This window comes from Neolamprologus multifasciatus, chromosome 17 (genome assembly GCF_963576455.1).
Source record: "Neolamprologus multifasciatus chromosome 17, fNeoMul1.2, whole genome shotgun sequence".
In the NCBI taxonomy this organism is placed as follows: Eukaryota; Metazoa; Chordata; class Actinopteri; order Cichliformes; family Cichlidae; genus Neolamprologus; species Neolamprologus multifasciatus.
Genome location: NC_140455.1, coordinates 4,017,355 through 4,037,470, shown reverse-complemented (window position 1 = coordinate 4,037,470; position 20,116 = coordinate 4,017,355). Strand labels below are relative to the sequence as shown.

Here is a 20,116-nt window from a genome sequence, read left to right as displayed (position 1 = left end):
GTAATGTTAATGCAGTCATAATACAGTCGAAGATTAAAAGTGCATTACTTAATCTAGATGTGAGGAAAACCATCCCATTTGTTGGACATACTATGTCTTTGGGTCTGTAATCAGGTCAACCCGGATTTATGACTTCTGGTAACCAGGTGTTATTTTCAAACGGAGTCGCTCGTCGTGTCGCGTAGACGATCTTGGTTGGCCAGTCTCGCTCTGACGCGGCTCTCTGGCTGGCTAGCTGTCAGAGGAAAGGACTGGCATCTCTTCTGGGTGGAATTTCTTCACAGTGAAAACGTATGTCAAGGATAAAAACAACGGTAATAATAATCCTCAGCACTGAAGAGTTATATATATCCTATCTACTTTTGTAATGCTGGCTAACTGTGGCCACCGTATTCTCCCGGTTTACGTTTAACGTCGGGTAAGTAGGCAGCCGACGTGCCTTCTACTGTTTTGATTCCTCCACAGCTAGCTAGCAGCGTTTCCGTGTTATGTGGCGACTGTAAACATATACACAACCAGCCTGTTTGTGTCAAGTTCCTGTTTGGCAAAATGATCCATGAACGATCCGCTGAGTAGGATGGTGGTAATAAACAGGCCTGAACAGTGGCAATTAAAAAAGTATGAAAACTGTCGTCTCAAGAACATTTTACCAACGAAACGCAGATAAACTGGAGACACCAGAACAGCAGCGAATTATGGGAGAACTTTGTGAACATCCTCGGTTTATTTCCAGAAGCAGCTCGGTGGAGCTCGGATTTAACGGATTCTCATCCAGGGAAGTAAATCTCCAAAAGTTGATTCTGTTCATCTGGACGTAGCGTTTATGGGAGAAACGTTTCGTCACTTGGATGAAAGCTCGGATTTAGTTTCTGTCAGCAGTGACACTAGCAGCTAACTTCTGTTTTCTGAAGGACAGGAACACGGCTGAATTGTATTTCCGGTGCTCTTTGGATGCTGCTCAGCTGTTCCTGTTCATTTCTTTAATTTTCTAGCTGGTAAGAGTCCTTTTAAAGAAAGTTCAGGCGAGCAGTGATGCTGGTGCTGATGTATCTGTGATGGTGATCCAGTCTTGGGATTTCTTCCCGTCGTTGTTTGATGATGTATTAAAAATAAACTTAAAATAAACTCAATCCTTCCTGCAGTAATGACACGCACGCTTTAACCTGACAGTCACCTCTTGTTTCTCTGCATTTCCACTTTTGTTCCTCTTTATCTCTTATTGTTGTTTTGTCTCATACATACGAGCAGCTGCAGATATTCCTCTTCTCATTTCGTGCTGTTTTCTTTAGGCTGATGAATCCCTGAAGCTTGTTTCGCCCGCTCGCTGCCTGGACACCACCCTCAGACCGGATGACAGGCGATGAGACGCTGGAGCCCTGGACCACATCATGAGCATTCAAAGCCTACAAGGAGCTATAGGGGAGTCTCTTGGCTCTAGTCTCACAGTGCGCATGAGTGGAGCAGGTGGCGGGTGGAACAGCCTCTCCCTGAAACCCGTTTCCCCGGGCTGGATCGCCTCCGTTTTCCAAACCATGGTCCCGACCGGTTACACCAAACTTCAGGAGGAGCGGTTGGCCATGGTGGACCTTGGAGCTAAATCTGAGGCCAGCTCACTCCAGAACGGGTACAGACAGGAGACGTCTCATATCGAAGGTAGACGGGTTCTGGAGCGCGCCTCTCGCGCCTCTTTGACTTTAGCAGACTGTGGCAACGGAGACTGCTCGGAGACGGAGCCCATGCTCACTGAGAGGAGGCTCTCAGGTGAAGAGGCGGATGGCGAGGAGGAGGAGGAGGAGGAAGGGCTGCGATCGAACACGCAGAATATGCCAAAGGAGTCAGTGCTGGCTATGGCGTTTCAGATTTTGGTGCCTTTCCTTCTCGCCGGGTTTGGAACCGTATCAGCTGGGATGGTGCTGGACGTTGTGCAGGTAAACTGAGCAGCGTTATTAAAGCAGTGAAAGCAGGCTGGGATTAAAGGCTCGTTCAAGTTCATTACAAACATGCGTGTTGTTCAGTTCTGCTCTGTGGTTGTGGGACATAGAAAGTAGCTGTTAATAGGAATAAACTAGTCCCCCCACCCCACCAGGCTGCAGTAAGAGGATGGTGTCACTGCTGTGACCTGTAATGCTGACTAACAATGATCACATGATCCAAACCTTCCTTGGGTTATATGCTGGCAGCCAAGCTTGATATGACTGTAATCTCACTGTAATCTCACAGGGCGCTCTGTGGCAGCGTTGTTAACGGCGCTCTGTCATATCACATGTTTGAGGCGCACATCTGTGAGCAGGTTGTTTGACACAGAAGTGGAGACGGAGCCTCTGTTTCTCCTTCCAGTGTCATTTCTGCCCTGAAACGACTCCATTTCTAAACCGTAGTTTTAATTTCAGTGTTTCTTTGTGAACGTATTGAAGTTTAACTTCCTGGTAGGAATGCAGCGTTCCCTCGAGCGCGGTCCCGCCTGCAACCCTTTCTGTTTCTGCACATTTACATTTTTTGGGTGATTACAAACCATCTGTCAGACGGTGGAGCCGTGAGCCGACGAGCTGAACGAGGGCCGCTCGCGTCCCAAATGTGTCCTTCATGCAAACGTGAAAGCTTTGCTGCGGGCGGTCAGTGAGGTGTGAAGAGAGCTCAGTCACGTTATCCCAACATCTGACAGAATTACAAACCTTTGAAAGAAAAGTCTGTGAACGCTGCTGGATTTACTTCACTGCTTCACAGCGAAATCATGCAGATCCCCAGTTTTATCCTGTAAACACAACATGTAAGTGTGACGTTTAGTGACAGCCAACAAAAGCAAACGTCTTGATGCATCTCAATCTTCCAGGAAAATAAATCTCCAAAAGTTTGATTCTGTTCATCTGGACGTAGCGTTTTGTGGGAGAAACGTTTCGTCATCATCAGGTGACGTCTTCAGTCTCAGCTGACTGCAGGTTTCAATCTTATAAACAGGACATTTGCATAATGACTGAAACCAGCCCACTGCAGGAACAATGGGCTGAGAGGTCAGCTCATTAATCTTAATTATGCAAATTGTCATGACCATTGATCAACAACCACTGATCAATGGCCATGAGTCCCATTCACAGAGAGTGAATGGACGTAAACGCTACGTCCAGATGAACAGAATCAACTTTTGGAGACAGAAAAAGCAAAGTGAGTCTCTGCTGTCTGCAGCACTGGGAGGCGTTCCAGTACATCACAGAGATCTTCATCCTGGTTCCCGCTCTGCTCGGCCTCAAGGGAAACCTGGAGATGACTTTGGCCTCGAGGCTGTCCACAGCGGTGAGACACACACACACACACACACGTGCGTGCTTGTTGTTTGGCTCTCAGAAGGACGGCGTGGTTTCCCGTCAGCCTCGTGCTCGTAGCTGCAGTTAGAGGATCACTGATCAGTGATGTCAGTGTGTGTTTGTGTACATAGTTGCATCATGTTTGTGGTCCTGACTCCACAGAGCCTCTAACTGTGATTAGGTTTCATCATCCAGCCCAGTCTGGATTAGAGCTCCAGTGTCGCTGTGCGGTGAACACAACAGGCTCATGTGCACAACTGTTACAACGACTTTGGGCGTTTTCACAGAAGAATTACTTAAAGTGTTGTAGAAATAGCTGGAGTCAGGAGGAATTTGCTGACGGGGGGTTGGGAGAGGCTGTTGCAGCCAGGATCAAATGGTCAGACTCTGCTCGGGTGAGCATGTGTTTGCACCCTGTCCCATTAAACCGTCTCTCCTTCTGTCCATAAACCGACTCGCTGCAGTCCTGTTTGTCCAAAGAGGCGACTGAGCAGAATTCTGTCTCTGTTGGCTTCCTGTTGGCCACACACACACAAGCTGCACATCCACAGCGCTGTGTCAACATAGAGAGGCAGCTTAGCATGAGCCGAGTCTCCTCAGCGGTGTCCCAAAAACAGTTTGTCTTCATGTTACAGCTGCTCTGCCTCGCGGTGCTGAGGAATGAGAACGTTGTTGCATGTGTGAAGTCACAGAAATGTGCATCCTTTACATTACAGGTAAGTGCTTTAAGCTCTTACCTGTAAATGTCGACTTAGTTGCTTCGAGTGCTTCACAGTTTAGCAGCTTTTGAAAGCTTCAGATTCAGTTTCAGCTGTCGTTGTGTAAAAGCTCCCAGCTTCTTGAACCGTGTTCGTCAACAGTGCGGCTTCGTTTTTTCTAAAACTTCAACTATTTTCACTTAAATCTCTTCAAATGCTTTTTCACTTTAAATGCTTTCCGCGTCCGTCCTGGACATGATGATACTTTAGCTTTTAGCTTTTTCTATCTGACACCTGAGGAGGAGTCAGTCCTCTGATGCTGTGAACTCACTTAAGTGCTTCAATTTAGATCTTTTAAAATTCAAGTGAACTGAAATCTCTCCAATGAACAACTCTGTTGCTTTTTCTCTTTCACTTTAATGGCTTTCACTGCTTTGACAGTTGTTTCCACGGTTCAAAAGTGACACTTTTCATATTCAGGTAAAAGTTTGACTCCTTGCAGCTGCTAACTCAGCTGCTTTCAGTGATCGTACACAAACTGCTGACTCTACTTCCTGCGAGGCTTAACTTGAACGTTTTCATACTTCAACTCATCTACTTGTAGCTTCCACCTGAGATCCAATCAGTGCTTCAAGCGTCCGGCTTACAGTTGCAGTGAATTTACACTTAGCTCCACGTCTCATACCAAAACAGATCAGATCACAGTTAGAGATTAACTATTTACAGTAGCTAAAGCCATAAATGTCAAAGCACACGTTTCTCTTTTCATTGGTGAACTTCTCTATAAAATGATGAGAAACAGTTTCTGTATTCAATTCAATTCAATTCAATTTTATTTATATAGCGCCAAATCACAACAAAAGTCGCCTCAAGGCGCTTCATAGATACAGAGAAAAACCCAACAATCATATGACCCCCTATGAGCAGCACTTTGGCGACAGTGGGAAGGAAAAACTCCCTTTTAACAGGAAGAAACCTCCAGCAGAACCAGGCTCAGGGAGGGGCGGGGCCATCTGCTGTGATTGGTTGGGGTGAGAGAAGGAAGACAGGATAAAGACATGCTGTGGAAGAGAGACAGAGGTTAATAACAGATATGATTCAATGCAGAGAGGTCTGTTAATACATAGTGAGTGAGAAAGGTGACTGGAAAGGAAAAACTCAATGCATCATGGGAATCCCCCGGCAGCCTACATCTATTGCAGCATAACTAAGGGAGGATTCAGGGTCACCTGGTCCAGCCCTAACTATATGCTTTAGCAAAAAGGAAAGTTTGAAGCCTAATCTTAAAAGTAGAGATAGTGTCTGTCTCCTGAATCCAAACTGGAAGCTGGTTCCACAGAAGAGGGGCCTGAAAACTGAAGACTCTGCCTCTCATTCTACTTTTAAATACTCTAGGAACAACAAGTAGGCCTGCAGAGCGGGAGCGAAGTGCTCTAATAGGGTGATATGGTACTACAAGGTCATTAAGATAAGATGGGGCCTGATTATTTAAGACCTTGTATGTGAGGAGCAGGATTTTGAATTCTGGATTTAACAGGAAGCCAATGAAGGGAAGCCAAAACAGGAGAAATCTGCTCTCTCTTTCTAGTCCCTGTCAGGACTCTTGCTGCAGCATTTTGGATTAACTGAAGGCTTTTCAGTGAGTTTTTTGGACATCCTGATAATAATGAATTGCAGTAGTCTAGCCTGGAAGTAATAAATGCATGAACTAGTTTTTCAGCGTCACTCTGAGACAGGATATTTCTAACTTTAGAGATGTTGCGCAAATGGAAGAACGCAGTCTTACATATTTGTTTAATATGTGCGTTGAAGGACATATCCTGGTCAAAAATGACTCCAAGGTTCCTCACAGTGTTACTGGAGGCCAAGGTAATGCCATCCAGAGTAAGAATCTGCTTAGATACCATACTTCTAAGCTTTTCAGCGCTGAGTACAATAACCTCAGTTTGATCTGAGTTAAGAAGCAGAAGCATTATCTGACAGATAATCTTACTCCATGCTAACATTTCAGGAAATAAGTCGATGCTGGCTGACATTACAGTTAATTGTTCATGTTAGTTCAGCTAAGCATCAGAGTGGGACAGAGAGGTGGTCAGTCAGGCACAGGGGCCACATATGAGCAGAACGACTGTAGGCCACAGAAAAAGGTCTTTTCTTCGTGCAAACAGCTCACTCAGAGTGGATCCCAGGTTCTCATCTTAGAGCCACAGTTTACAGACGTCCCCTAAACGTGTCACGTCCAGGCAGCATGAAGTTAATGCTGTGAACAGATGCACTCACAGAAAATGTGCCTGATCGTAGCAACAACCACTCATCCAAACAGTGAGTCTGCAGTCACAGCTAACCAAGATAATTACACACAGACATGTTCAGCTTTAGATCATCTGAGGGATACATTTATAAGTGTGTGAACATTTTGTGCAGCTATTGTGTGTCACCTTTACGACATGGTTGGGAAATATTCATGTTTGTGAATGTCGTCACAGAGATGTGCGAGACACCGCGGACAGAATTCCTGAGCTGTTAGTGGGATACAAGTCGGATTATGTTTGTTCAGTTTGAATCCAGTTATTGGCAAAAGCACATTGTTGAAAATGACTAACGACATTCTCATTTTTAAAAAGTACCGTGTGTGCGTGTGTGTGTGTGTGTGTGTGTGTGTGTGTGTTATACATTTACATGTGATCAGACCATCACTGATACAGAAGAAGGTTAAACCCATGAAAGCGCTCCGTCTCTGGTCATCAGGTTTGGGATGTAAGGCTTTCAAATCAAATCACTTTTATCGTCACATCACATGTGCAGGTGCACGAGTACAGCACATGTGAGTGTGTGAGCTTCACAAGCAACAGAGGTGTGCAAGAACACAAGAACAAGCAAAATATAGGACTGGCTAAATCTGACTTATGTGAATAATATATGTACAATATAAGAGTGTATGTGCAATACTGAATATGTATATCTACGTGTGTGTGTATCCAAACCAAGTGGCCTTTATATACAGTGTGTAGAGCATAATGTGAAGGTGTCTGTGAGGTGTTCAGCAGCCTGATGGAAACAGCTCATCTTCACATTCGTAACAGTAAATGTGTTTGTGTAGCACAGACGGTTCAGATGGAGATGTCACATGACTGAAAAGGCCAGACCCAGAGTTTGTGTTAGTCTTTTAAGTCTATTTGTTTAGTTCTCTTAGATTTCTGCAGGGAAACCCACAATATGAAATACTCAGATTAAGTTTCTAGCATTTAATCAATTTAGTGTCACTCCAGGAAAATAAGTGGCGTCTCCAACAGGCCGTCACTGACGGGCTGCGGCTCAGGCTTTACTCTGTAAAATAACTCTTCCCATCCCAACTCAGGTCAATGTGGGCAAGATGGATTCTCCCATCGAGAAGTGGAATCTAATCATCGGGAACCTGGCACTGAAGCAGGTAATCGCTCACAGAGGCTGTCTTCATTGTGAGAGAACATTTTCATATAAAGTGAATCAATCCTGCTTTGTTTGCTTTGGCATGAGCTGCAGTTTTATTAGTTTCTCTTTTTACTGGGAGCAGTTTTTAGAAACACCTTTTACTCAGGAGTTTTTTCCCTTTTTGTTCATGACAAAAAACATTTAATTGTATTTTATATGTTGAATGAAATATCACAAATCTGTGATAACATTAATGCAGTGCTATGGCTGATATCCAGTGTGTATACATTGATACGGTGCACGCGGGTAACTGTTCGGACCGTGCGGGTGTTTATTTAGACCAAAATCTTTAACTGTGTCGTCAGACCGAGTGCAGGCTGTGTTAATGATCTACCTATGTACTGATAAACACACGACAACATGACGTATGTAATGATAAAGTCCTGCATGTAACGTGTCACCAGGAATTATCAGGGAAAAATGGACGTCATTTTGTGTCATTAATAAGTCTGGATCATCTCCTGCCTCTCTGCCCCAGGTTCAGGCCACTGTTGTGGGTTTCCTGGCGGCCGTAGCAGCCGTGGTTCTTGGTTGGATTCCAGAGGGGAAGTTTCAGATGAGCCACGCTGTTTTGCTCTGCTCCAGCAGCGTGGCCACGGCCTTCATAGCCTCCCTGCTGCAGGGTAAATACACACACTGTGACACGGTGGTGATGCTGCTGCTGCTTCACGTCAGGCCTTTTTAACACATGTTCAGTTTCCTGTAATGTGATGGCTGTGAGTAATGTGCTTATCCTCTTGATGTCATATTCAGGTATCATCATGGTGGGGGTAATTGTGGGCTCGAAGAAGACGGGGATTAACCCAGACAACGTAGCCACACCCATTGCAGCCAGTTTTGGTGACCTCATAACCTTGGCGATCCTGGCCTGGATAAGCCAAGGCTTGTACAAGTGCCTGGGTAGGTCCTACCTTTACTACACTTGCATATGTTCTGACTGCATTACAAGTAGGGCTGCCACGATTAATCGACTAGTCACGATTACGTCGACTATCAAAACCGTCGACGACTGATTTAATAGTCGACGCGTCGTTTGAAGCTTTGTAAGATCACAAAAGACGCAGGAATAAGTAGTAGGATTTAAGAGTGTAATAACGGACTGAAACAGAAGATGGCAGCACTGCATGTACAAGGATGCCAGCTGCCGTTAAACCCCGAAGAAGAAGAAGAAGCTGTGTCCCAGAATTCATAGCGCAGCCCAGCTCAGTTTCCAACAATGGCGGCAGCTAGTAAGTTTTAATATTACTGTCTGTCGCTACCCGATCCGTACCGGAAACCCGATCGGTACCCCGCATGCGCGAAAGGTGTCTACTTCCGGTCGTAGCGTTTTACGATAGTTACGGGTCAGAGTATCGGTTAAGATGTTAAGAATAATAAGTATATCTTAAAATGTTTGCAATAATGAAGCATTTCAGTACAATGTAGACAAAAACGAAAAATAAAAAGATAGTTACGGATCGGGACTCCCTGATCCTTACTGCGCATGTGCAGATGTTTTCTTCTTCTTCTGTTCGTTTAATGGCAGTTTACTCCCCAGTGTACGAGGATACTGCCACCTGCTGACCGAGCGAATGAACCCTATTGTAAACTGAATTGGTGTCATTACAAACGTGTGTTAAATTTGATTTAGTGATAGTCGAGTGTGTTTATGCTTGTCTGTGTGGAGAGGATTGACTGGAATAGTGATGATGATGTCGGCTATCACTGTCAATTGTCAGTAAACACTTCATCTGGCTGCTGAATCTTCACGCGACACATTGCTAAGTCAATATTATTAAGTCTGTAATTAGGCGCCATTCTTCTTATTTTACGGCGCTGTTGTTCAATCGGGGGACGCTCTCTGTTGAGGAGAAAAGCATGAATTTGTTTGTATACGGATTATCCATTGTTTAAATGTCCCGGTAGTCGAAAAGGAGGCAGAGCTGTTGAGAAATGCTAGGAGCTAACTGGGCGCTAACCGTATCATTCAAATATATTGAATGTCGCAATGTTGGCAAAGAGAGGAAGTGACATAAGATTTGCGCATGCGGGGTACCGATCGGGTTTCCGGTACAGATCGGGTAGCATTTCTCAACAGCTCTGCCTCCTTTTCGACTGCCCGGGACATTTAAACAATGGATAATCCGTATACAAACAAATTCATGCTTTTCTCCTCAACAGAGAGCGTTCCCCGATTGAACAACAGCGCCGTAAAATAAGAAGAATGGCGCCTAATTACAGACTTAATAATATTGACTTAGCAATGTGTCACATGAAGATTCAGCAGCCAGATGAAGTGTTTACTGACAATTGACAGTGATAGCGGACATCATCACTATTCCAGTCAATCCTCTCCACACAGACAAGCATAAACACACTCGACTATCACTAAATCAAATTTAACACACGTTTGTAATGACGCCAATTCAGTTTACAATAGGGTTCATTTGCTCGGTCAGCAGGTGGCAGTATCCTCGTACACTGGGGAGTAAACTGCCATTAAACGAACAGAAGAAGAAGAAAACATCTGCACATGCGCAGTAAGGATCGGGGAGTCCCGATCTTTTTATTTTTCGTTTTTGTCTACATTGTACTGAAATGCTTCATTATTGCAAACATTTTAAGATATACTTATTATTCTTAACATCTTAACCGATACTCTGACCCATAACTATCGTAAAACCCTACGACCGGAAGTAGACACCTTTCGCGCATGCGGTGTACCGATCGGGTTTCCGGTACGGATCAGGTAGCGACAATTACTCTTATTATTCTTTCTGGGTCACAAAATAAACGTTTAACATATTTTCAGGTGAGAATGTAGCTGTGTAAACCTCAAATATCTGCTCAGTTTATCAAGACACCACATATTTTCAAAAAGCGCTCCGACGTTTTCGGAGACGTCTGTTACCCACTAGCTCGATAGCTAGCCGGGGGCTAGGCTAACTAGAGCCGTGAGAACACCGGACTCCCGGCAAAATGTTTTCAAACCCACCGCCGTCTTTCGCTACTCAGGTTAAACATGATATATAAGTCACTTAGATAACTTAAACATGTTATTGTTTGGCTTTTTTCAATATTTTATTTGTTCCTGAGTAAATCTGTTTGGCTTTTTAGTTAGCACTTACCTTAAACACTTAAAGCTGTAAGCTAATGATAGTTATATAAGAGCAGATGCTGATGGTGCAATAAGCTGTAGTTTTACGTCCAATGGATGATGATCTGATTAGTCGACTAATCGCAAAAATAATCTGTGACTAGTCAACTATCAAAATAATCGTTTGTGGCAGCTCTAATTACAAGCTGCTGTTTCACAGTCAGCCAATCGGCTGATTAATACAGTGTGCTACTCTTCATTATATTCATAGAACCCATATAAGAAAACTTTATATTACTGATCCATACTGTGCAGAATTAGGACACCTGTTCTGAAGACACTTCAGCTGAGCTCTGTTCAGGCTGCTGAGCCCATCATGAAAACATCGGCGCATAAATAAAGGTTATTGGCGAGCACAGAGGGTGTGCACTTGTAGTTTTACCACAAATTATTAAGAGTGTATAAAGTTGTACCTGTGCAAACTTCAATTTTATTTATTAGCGCCAAATCACAACAACAGTCGCCTCAAGGCGCTTTATATTGTACAGTAGATCGCACAATAATGTGAATACAAATGCACCTGAGGGGATTATATCAGGCATCACAGCCAAGTAGTCTTTGGTGTTATCTGTCTGTCCACTGACAGCACACATGCTTAAATGATAAAATGTCTGTTTTTGTGCCAGTTTATCTGGTAAAAGTTAGTGTGAACATCCATCCGTGCATTCGCCGCACACGGTGATGGAGATCCATCGCTGCGTATCCAAGGCTGGGTTGTAGAGCCCAGACGAGCCCGACTGAAAGATGTAATCTCTCCAGCGTGTCCTGGCTCAGCCTCCCCCACAGCCACACTTTCCTTCAGCCAAACGTTTTACACCAACGTTCTCCTTTGAATCTCTTCTTAGGCTCTTGCTTTACTGATGGAACAAGAGATGATGTCAAATGTAGTTTCTTTTGAATAAACTTGCAGATGTACTGTATGGAGATGTGCATTAAAGGGCTCACAGTGACTGCCTAACAACCCTCATGCATATGATTATTTATTAGTGGGCCATCACTAGGGATGGGTATCGAAAACCGGTTCTTGTTGAGAACCGGTTCCCAGTGTTTCAATTCCTTGGAATTGTTTGCCATTTTTGCAAACGATTCCCTTATCGATTCCAGTCGCCCCGAATGACGTCACCACGTTGCGGAGCGTCATTTACCTGGCAGGAAACACGGCGCCTAAGCGGCTTAAACGCTCAAAAGTTTGGTTTTGCTTTACGAGAACGGATGACAACAGGACAACTTGCAATACTTGCAAAGTAGAGATTTCATTTAAGGGAGGAAACACTACGAATATGCAAAAGCATTTGCTCACAAAACACACGATGACCTTAAATGAATGTCGTGTTTTTAATTCCGCTCCGGACTCGTGAATCTCAACCCAGCAGCAGCGGTAACGTTTGCACGTCCTCTCCCGTTAATGCGGCAGGTAAATAATCAACAACAGTGCAGATTATGTTAGTGTGATCTGCCTTATTACAAAACCTGCCATTACTGTGCATTTAGGTGACCATGATGAGAGAGACAGACAGAGTCTGGCTCAGATGCTGGCAGTTCTCACTGCAGTCTACCGTAGCGTCTCCTTTCAGGCAGGATAGACGAATGTCACCGAGCAGAGACTCAGTTTGTGGTCAAAGGTTTGCACCCATTTGCCACAGCAGATGATTTTCAGTAAGTGAATGTGTTTAATTGTAGGCAGGGACATTACTGGATATTCTTGTGTAATTGCTACAGAATAATTGATGTTATACTTTGTTATTGCTACAGAAGAATATTTATTTTATTATTTTACATTTACAAGTTTTTTCCTGGGGACCCTGTGACCCCCCATTGAAGAGCTGTAGGCTGTGGATCTCTTAAGATCTCACTGTTGGGTTTGTAAGGCCATGTTACTCCTAAATTTCTCTCTTGTTCAAAGAGAAGATATAAAAGTTCTAAGCTAATCGACCTTAGTGTTCTCCTTTTTTAAAAAGAATCGATAAAGAATCGAATCGTTAAACAGAATCGAAAATGGAATCGGAATCGTGAAAATCTTATCAATACCCATCCCTAGCCATCACATGCATGAATGCACCTCAGAGTGTTTCAGTCTGAGTGCGGATGTTTAAATTCAGTCATAATATCCAGTTCAAATATGCTTCATGTGGTACTGTAGAGTCATACGCTCCCCCAGTCGGCCAGCAGAGGTCCTTCCTGTCTCACTCTGTAAGAATATCAGCCTCCAGCTTCAGGACAGACCATCTCTTCCTCCTGACATGCACATGTTTAATTCATGTGACAGCAGACCTGCTGCACCACCTTGTATTACTCAGTGCAGCCACATTAGAAGCGTTTTCCTTTGGAAACCATCTCATGCTAACTAAACCTGTCAGATCTAATTGCTGAGCATAGATGTTCTCCATTATAAAAGGAATATTTTAGTGCTGGGAGCTAAATTTCTTAAGCACACTTCAGATTTCCATGGCAGGGCAGTGAGGCTGCCTGTGTCGCTCACACTGGCTCTCTTGTTTTTGAGCCCACGCAGACACTTGCTCACTAAATTCAAACTAACGGTCAGTTTACTCTCAGATAATGAAAACTGAAATCGCACGTCTGTCTGTTCTCGTAAGAAAAGCTAAACCAAGAGTCATTTAGAGGCAAGTAGAGACGCAAGCGAGACGTTGCAGCTGTAGGAATCATGTGGAGTCCTCTTGGGTTTATTTATAGAGTGCTGTTAACCAACAGGATTGTTACAGAGTGCTATACTGAGAGTGTGAGATGAAGCACTAACACCAAGAAAAGGGCCCAGAGTTTATGCACAGGTTGGTGTGAGGTCAGATTAACAGATGAGTGTTTACATGCTGGCTGCACCTGCAGAAAACCCTTCAATGCAACACGGTGCACAACCATGACACAAGGAAGCAGAACTACAATTTTAGATAAAGGATTTCTCCTTATATGTAAAACAGTTACATTAACGGGTCCAAAGGAAGGTTGGACTTTGGCCCACAGTCAGCTGAGATTGCTCACGTGGAAGCTGCTGTAGCTTCACCTTCAGATAAGATGAAGAATTCATCAATCTGAGTCTTTTCTTTCTTAGTTGTCTGTGAGACAGACGCTGCCAGAGTGCAGGACTTTGTGCTCTATATGCACCAACTCTTCAGTACAGTGAAATGCTGCAGTCTCGTCCACTTCACCTCATCTATGATAGAAGTGAGTCGGACTTGAAATAGTTGAAATAACAGAAGACGAATGCAGTTCTTTTGTTTGCTCTTCCTTCTTGTTAAACAGGTTTTCTTGACAGCAAGAAAGCAGAACACTTTCTTCTTCTCATTATTATTATTTTATATTTGCCCAGTTCATGCTGGGTGCACGACGAGCATCTAAAAACGTGGTTGTACTTAGCATCACTGTTTGGAAACACCATTTCTTTCCCAAGCATTAGAAGAATGGAGCCATTTAGATATCTGGCAGCTGCTCCGTCCCTCTTCCTGGCAGAGTGTCGTAGCAAAATGTATTCCTTCAGGGATGGGCAGGAATATCAATTGCTTGCTCGCAGGTTTATTCACCGAAGCAAGATAATTATTGACACATACAACGTCTAAAGGTAGAAGAGTCTAACTGGGAGCTTACTTAGTCTATGTTAACTTGGTGCCACATTTCCAGAGGCTGCTCTGGGGCAAGGCTCTGCTGCAGATATGACTCCGTTTATCTGTTTCTGTTTCACATTTTAAAATCCAAGGCCTGCTAGAGCCCGCTGTATCCTGAGCTGAACACCACGCCCTTCCTTTTCTGTAGACCATCAAGATGGTAAACGTGGGACTGCTCGCTAATCACAGTTACTGAGTGCTTGAAATGTTGGAAACATCTGGTGGCTTCATGCAGGTGCTTTAGTCTAATTAGCTCTCCAAAATAACTGTTATACTTTAGTTTAAACAAAGATGTTTACTATTAGAGCAAGTGAGAGAAAATATTCTGTGTATATTTACTGGATGGATTTAGTCCTCTGCTGTGTCCTGTCCTAACCACTCGTGTTTTGTGGCTTTTCCTTCGTGCTGAACGTTAGTCAGCACAGTATCAGTATTTCAGTCTACATTAACTTGTTTCCTCGTTTCTCTGGAGCTGTAGAACTTTATTATTCCAGCATTTATTTGGTATATTGATGAAAGTGCTGCCTCACAGGTGGATCATCTCATCTATGGGAGATGAAGATGGGTTGAGATAATAACGAGGAATATTGTTGTTGCAGTGGAGATCTTCCACTGGGGCCACAGAGTCAACGGTTCAGGTTGTTCCTTTCATTTGACGTCCGCCTGCAGCTCTCAGGCTTCCATCGCTCAGCCACAAGTAAACAATCTTCATTCCTTAAAGTGCTGGAAAAAAGTCCTGTTTGTGGTTCTGAACCGTTTCAGATGTTCCAGTAATCTGGACGTCCCGATGAACAGAATCAACATGTTTTCTTACCCGGGTCATTGAGACATTACTCAGTTTCACCTGAGCAGGAAAAGGACAGGAACTCAAACCCAAGTGTGTCTCCTCTGCAGATTCCTATCCGTATGTGTCGTCGTTGGTTTGGGCCTTCTTCATGTGTCTGACTCCGCTGTGGATCGTCATCTCCTCCAAGCACCCCGCCAGCCGCACCCTGCTCTACTCAGGATGGGAGCCCGTCATCACTGCTATGGTCATCAGCAGGTGTGTGTGTGTTTAGTCTTCTGAAGGACAAAGAACAGCTGTCCCGAGTCTGCACCTCCCAGCGTCTGGTTTGCACGATGACTCATCCCCTAAACAAATTGCAGCATCCCAGCACATACACCCTCAGGTCTCCTTGAGCCTGGTGGCCGTACAGAGGAGCCAGTAGGAAGCAAATTATTGTCCCGCTCACTCTCTCTCGCTCTCTCCTCTCAACAATCAGTGCTGCTGATATTACAGACCCACACAGGATCTGTAATATCAGCACTCTCTGTACAGTACAGCCATGAAGGATTTTAGTAGCTCTTATAGAGAAGCACACAAATCCACTGTACACATCATTCAGGTGAAGGTGAGCCTGCGCCTGTCCATGCGCTCGGAGTTAATGAGCTAATTGTGTTGTGCTCTGCAGCATCGGAGGGCTCATCCTGGACAAAACGGTGTCTGACCCAAATCTGGCCGGCATCGTAGTGTACACCCCCGTTGTCAACGGTGAGTATTGACGCCGCTTCCTTCTTTTGTTCTGTGCAGCAGAGAGGTGTTGCTGATGTGCAGTCGTGTGCCCGGGGGGCACAAGCAGACACGCAGGGGCTGGCTAAAGACCAGACCAAAGGTTTTAGTAACAGCTTCTTAAATCCTATTTATAAAACACATACATGAAAAATCCCACTTCTCCTTGAACCTTCCATCCTCTACTTCTTTCAGGATACAGCATTACAGTAGGGGTGGGCGAGAGTCCAATAATCGACGACGGGCGATATATTCGTGCATGTGCAGACGTTTTGATGGGCGGAGCAATGTAATCATGCATGGACTAATTTGTGCGTTTACAACACAAAGAAGTCCAAACATGGACAAACTAGTTACCAAAACAATATAAAGTCGCCACTTTGGGATGAAGGAGGTAAACCTAAGGATGTAACCAAAGCGGCGTGCCGCTTGTGCAGACGTAAGGACTCAAAAACGACTAACTTGAGCATGTACGTGTTCACCATCCGAATGTTTTTGTCTGAACGTAGGCGCTGCCTTTCTTTCTGTTATGAGTTTGAGTAAATGAATCGCTGCGTTTGGTGGTGCAGCACTGAGCTCGGTCCCGCCCACCTGGCTGTGGACTTTGCGTGGGTGCTCCAGCTTCCTCCCACAGTCAAAGACGTACAGTTAGTGGGGTTAATATTAGTCTGGTGTCTTTATAAGACTACAGTTATAGAGAAAAACACATCAGACACCATCCTCGCCACGAGCGAGCACTTTGGTGACAGTGGGAAGGAAAAACGTAATTTTAACAGCAGCAGGCTCAGGGAGGGGCGGAGCCATCTGCTGCGACCACTCACAGAGGGGGGGACATGCTTTTTTTTTCTCTTTAATATTGGCACAAATAGAAGTAATATTTCATGTGTCACATGTTAGTGAATCAGTTCTCTAATATTCTGCAGCTGAAACGAACTCTCAGAAATACGTTTGCAACAAGTTCAGTTACAGAAATCTCCGAGTTCCCACCTCGTGCATGCAGTCCTTTGTAAATACAGCAGTATAGTTTTTAACTACATTCATTCCTAGTTAGCTGTACCACAGCACGCTAGTTAATCTGGTCCATAGTGTCTTAGTAAGGTGTCCACGCTGCTCGAGCTGAACAGAACCCACCCGTTTCAGAAATGTCCATATCTGGTGTTTCTGCTCCGCTCAACTTAATTTGTGCCTTCATCTTTGTTTATGAGCAGTTTCTGCACAGCTGCTACTGTAACAGCAGCTGTGCATGATACGAGACAACCTGTGAAGTCAGCACCAGAACAGTTTAGGAATAATCGTTATGGGCTTCATGTCCTCAACATGATAGTTACCAACTCAACTTTGTTCTTCCTGTGATGAGAGAGGAAGCATCACATCCAGTCTGTGCAGCTGCTGCTGGCACACCCTGGGGCTACACACGTTGTGGCTGCACGTGTGAAACGTTATTAAGATCAAAAGTGAAATAAATAAATAAATAAAAACACATAATTAAACAGACCAAACTAATTAAAATATGCCTCTTTTGATGTGGTCACGCTGAAGGCCTCGAGCCTGAGGCATCAGACGCTGCAGTACATACTAACACAGGTACGTGTAGCTGCTGCTGAAAGTTCAGTTTTAACAGATTCCTCCTGCTTCCAGAAATGAATTAATGAAGCACCGTATTCATCTCAAAAGTATCGACAGGCTGATCTGAGGAGTCCGGCCCGTACATTTGAATGCAGGCGTTCCTGAAACAGCCAGCTGGGCGTCCATGCCCCACCAACCTGCTCTCAGAGTCTGTTTGATCAGTTCCTCTTTTCATCTTATTACATTACCACGCACTGCGTCTGTGCAAAGCCTCTGCGTTTGTATGTGTTAATCACCTCTGTGATGGTTCACAGACACACTGTTAAATAGTAGCTTAACCCTTTAAAGCCGGTCAGAGCAGCACGCTCTGTTTTGCGTAACAATTTTTAAATCCCGGTAGCTCTGCAACCACGTGAGCTAGCGCAATAATTTTTTTTGCATATGAAACCGGAGGAGTTGTACTTACATCTTATGCCATCAGCTTGTCCTCGGTCACAGTTTCCTTCCACATATAGCTTTGCAAAAACTGCATAAAAAGCACTTGCAGCAACAAAAACATAATATTCCAGAAACAGGCTTTGCTGATCCGATCAGCTGTTTGTAACACTTCCTACGTCCATCAGCACAAACTATCGCATGTCCGCCATGACCTGCCCGAAACCGGAAGTGACGTCATTTTTGCGGAAATGTAGTTTTTTACCATCAGGGCCTCATGAGCCTATACTGGTGTTTTTAAAAGTTATCTTTGACTTTATGACTTTCTGTGTCATTTCTGGGATGCTTAGGACTCATATTGCACTGCTGGAAATAGTTTATTTTGATGCATATGCTGCTTTTTTGCAAATTTGCATTATAATATTTATTTTCGTTTTTCCTGCAGTGTATAAAAATTGGTGTATTTCAAAAATAAAACTATGAAGACACTCAAAATAAATTTCCTGTGGTGGGAAAATATTTTGTGCAACTTTTTTGTATTTACAGTTTTGAGGGATAAGCCTCTTAAATTTCTCTAACTAGAAATATATGTTAAAAAACAAAAACGATTTTCAATTTTTTTGTAGTTTATTGCACTTTCTTGCAATTTATGTAATTACTATGCACTTAATGCAGACATATTATTAAAATTTAGGCTATAATGGTTGTATTGATGTATATCAACTTGAAATGCTCCCAAAAATGGCTCCACAACATGTAAACATATAATATAAGCTCTGTCGGACTTGGTTCTATGGTAGGTCTTAAAGGGTTAAAGGTGCATTACAGCTAAATATTTACCCTCATGAAGCTTTTAACCTGTGACACTGTGCTAACCAACCACAAACAACTGTGTTAGAAAACATGGCGTCATTGAAGCATGGTAATAATGTTGCATGTTGTCACTCTGCTATAATGTAGGCTTGATGTTATTGAATGATCACATTCCCTGAAATCCATAATTTGGGAACTTATAACTTAGTTAGCTGACGACTTTGCTAACTGCAGTTCCTGTTTTTAATCCCTCACCACATCGCTTTCATACTGGAGCAAACGTTTCGTTCTGTGCTGCTTTATTGAACTTATTTCTGACGGACATCATTAAATGCAAACAGAGTGTTTCGTGGCCACATCTCTGACCTCTGTCACAGCCTTTAGCTGGAGCTCCACTTGCTGACTGTGTTGGTAAGTGGGCTGAATCAGCAGCCAGGCTCAGTAATAGCTGCTCTTCTCCACGTGTAGCAGAGCGCCCTGACGAAGCACATCACAGAACTGTCGCTGCTACCATCACTTCAGACTTTCTTCACTTCTGTGTTACTGTCGGCTCTTTAACCTGTAACGTGCCGTGAAGCAGCTGATGTTGTGATTTGGCAGCTTTGCAGCCGTGACTCAAACACGTGTGTGTATGCAGGTGTTTTCTGTACTCTGGCCGCTCAGAGTAATGTAGCAGTGTTTAATGTTAAGTAGTGAGACAACACTTAGCAATCATTTTGTCAGGAGGGATGTGTTGCACGTATTTAGTCGCACTGAAAATGAAATTGGAGAAGACAACTGCAGGGTCACCCTGTGCTATGATAGAAGGTGTGGAGGTGATTCAGATTAAATGGATCTTGCCTTGTTGGCGCAGTAAAGGTTCCCGGTGGCCAATGAGCTGCTGTGAAGGCAGAAAAATGGCTCAGAGGAGACAAAGGCCACATCTAGAAATAATGGAAAAGGTCTCTGCTGGTGTTTTTTGGATTTTCTGTTTTTTCTGCTGTTTTTCTGACGGCGCTTTTTTCAGATCTTAATGAGCAGCAGCATTAAAGCGCATTTGATTTGACTGTAAACGAGCTGTTTAACTCAGAAGTTTGGGAACAAAAACTGCTTCTGTTGTGTTTTGTCTCATTTATCTCTCTCAGCTTTATAATTAATGCAGTCTTTGACCCTGGGAGCAGAGATGGAGACAAAGTGTTTCTACACAAGATGGATAACACACTGCACAGTCTATTTGTCTTTTTCCTCGCGCTGCTCAGTTCCCAGGTGTGAACGTGCGTGAACGTACGAGCAGCGGAAGGACGTGCTCGGTACACACTCCCTGGATAAACGAGGATTACTAAAGAGCCTCCGGATGCTCATCACCATAAATAAGTTGCCTAATGAGACGGGTTTAGGCAGACAGTTGGAGTCCGTCTGTCTCCGGTCCTCTTCCATTTTCCCTTACCTTTCCCTCATCACATTTCCCGCTGCCAGCGGGCTCAACCGCAGCTGCCAGGGCTCTGGCACCGCCACAACAACAGATAAGCTTTTAATTAAATGCCATTAATGAGAGA

General features: G+C 44.0%; 1 protein-coding gene across 5 annotated transcripts in view; it reads left to right on the top strand.

The window, feature by feature from the left end:
- The first annotated feature begins 168 nt into the window (after positions 1 to 168).
- slc41a2b (solute carrier family 41 member 2b) overlaps positions 169 to 20,116 on the top strand; it is a 43,762-nt gene continuing 23,814 nt past the window's right edge. For 2 of the 5 annotated variants that reach the window (XR_014870406.1, XM_085138972.1), the window contains exons 1-8: positions 172 to 314; positions 1,290 to 1,928; positions 3,181 to 3,288; positions 7,356 to 7,427; positions 7,947 to 8,091; positions 8,222 to 8,368; positions 15,113 to 15,260; positions 15,670 to 15,749. Coding sequence is in view for 4 of the 5 variants with exons in the window: in XM_085138972.1 (XP_084995098.1) it covers positions 1,389 to 1,928; positions 3,181 to 3,288; positions 7,356 to 7,427; positions 7,947 to 8,091; positions 8,222 to 8,368; positions 15,113 to 15,260; positions 15,670 to 15,749 (1,240 nt within the window). In the remaining variant the exon portion in view is untranslated. The other 3 variants (XM_085138974.1, XM_085138973.1, XM_085138975.1) reach the window with 3 other exon arrangements.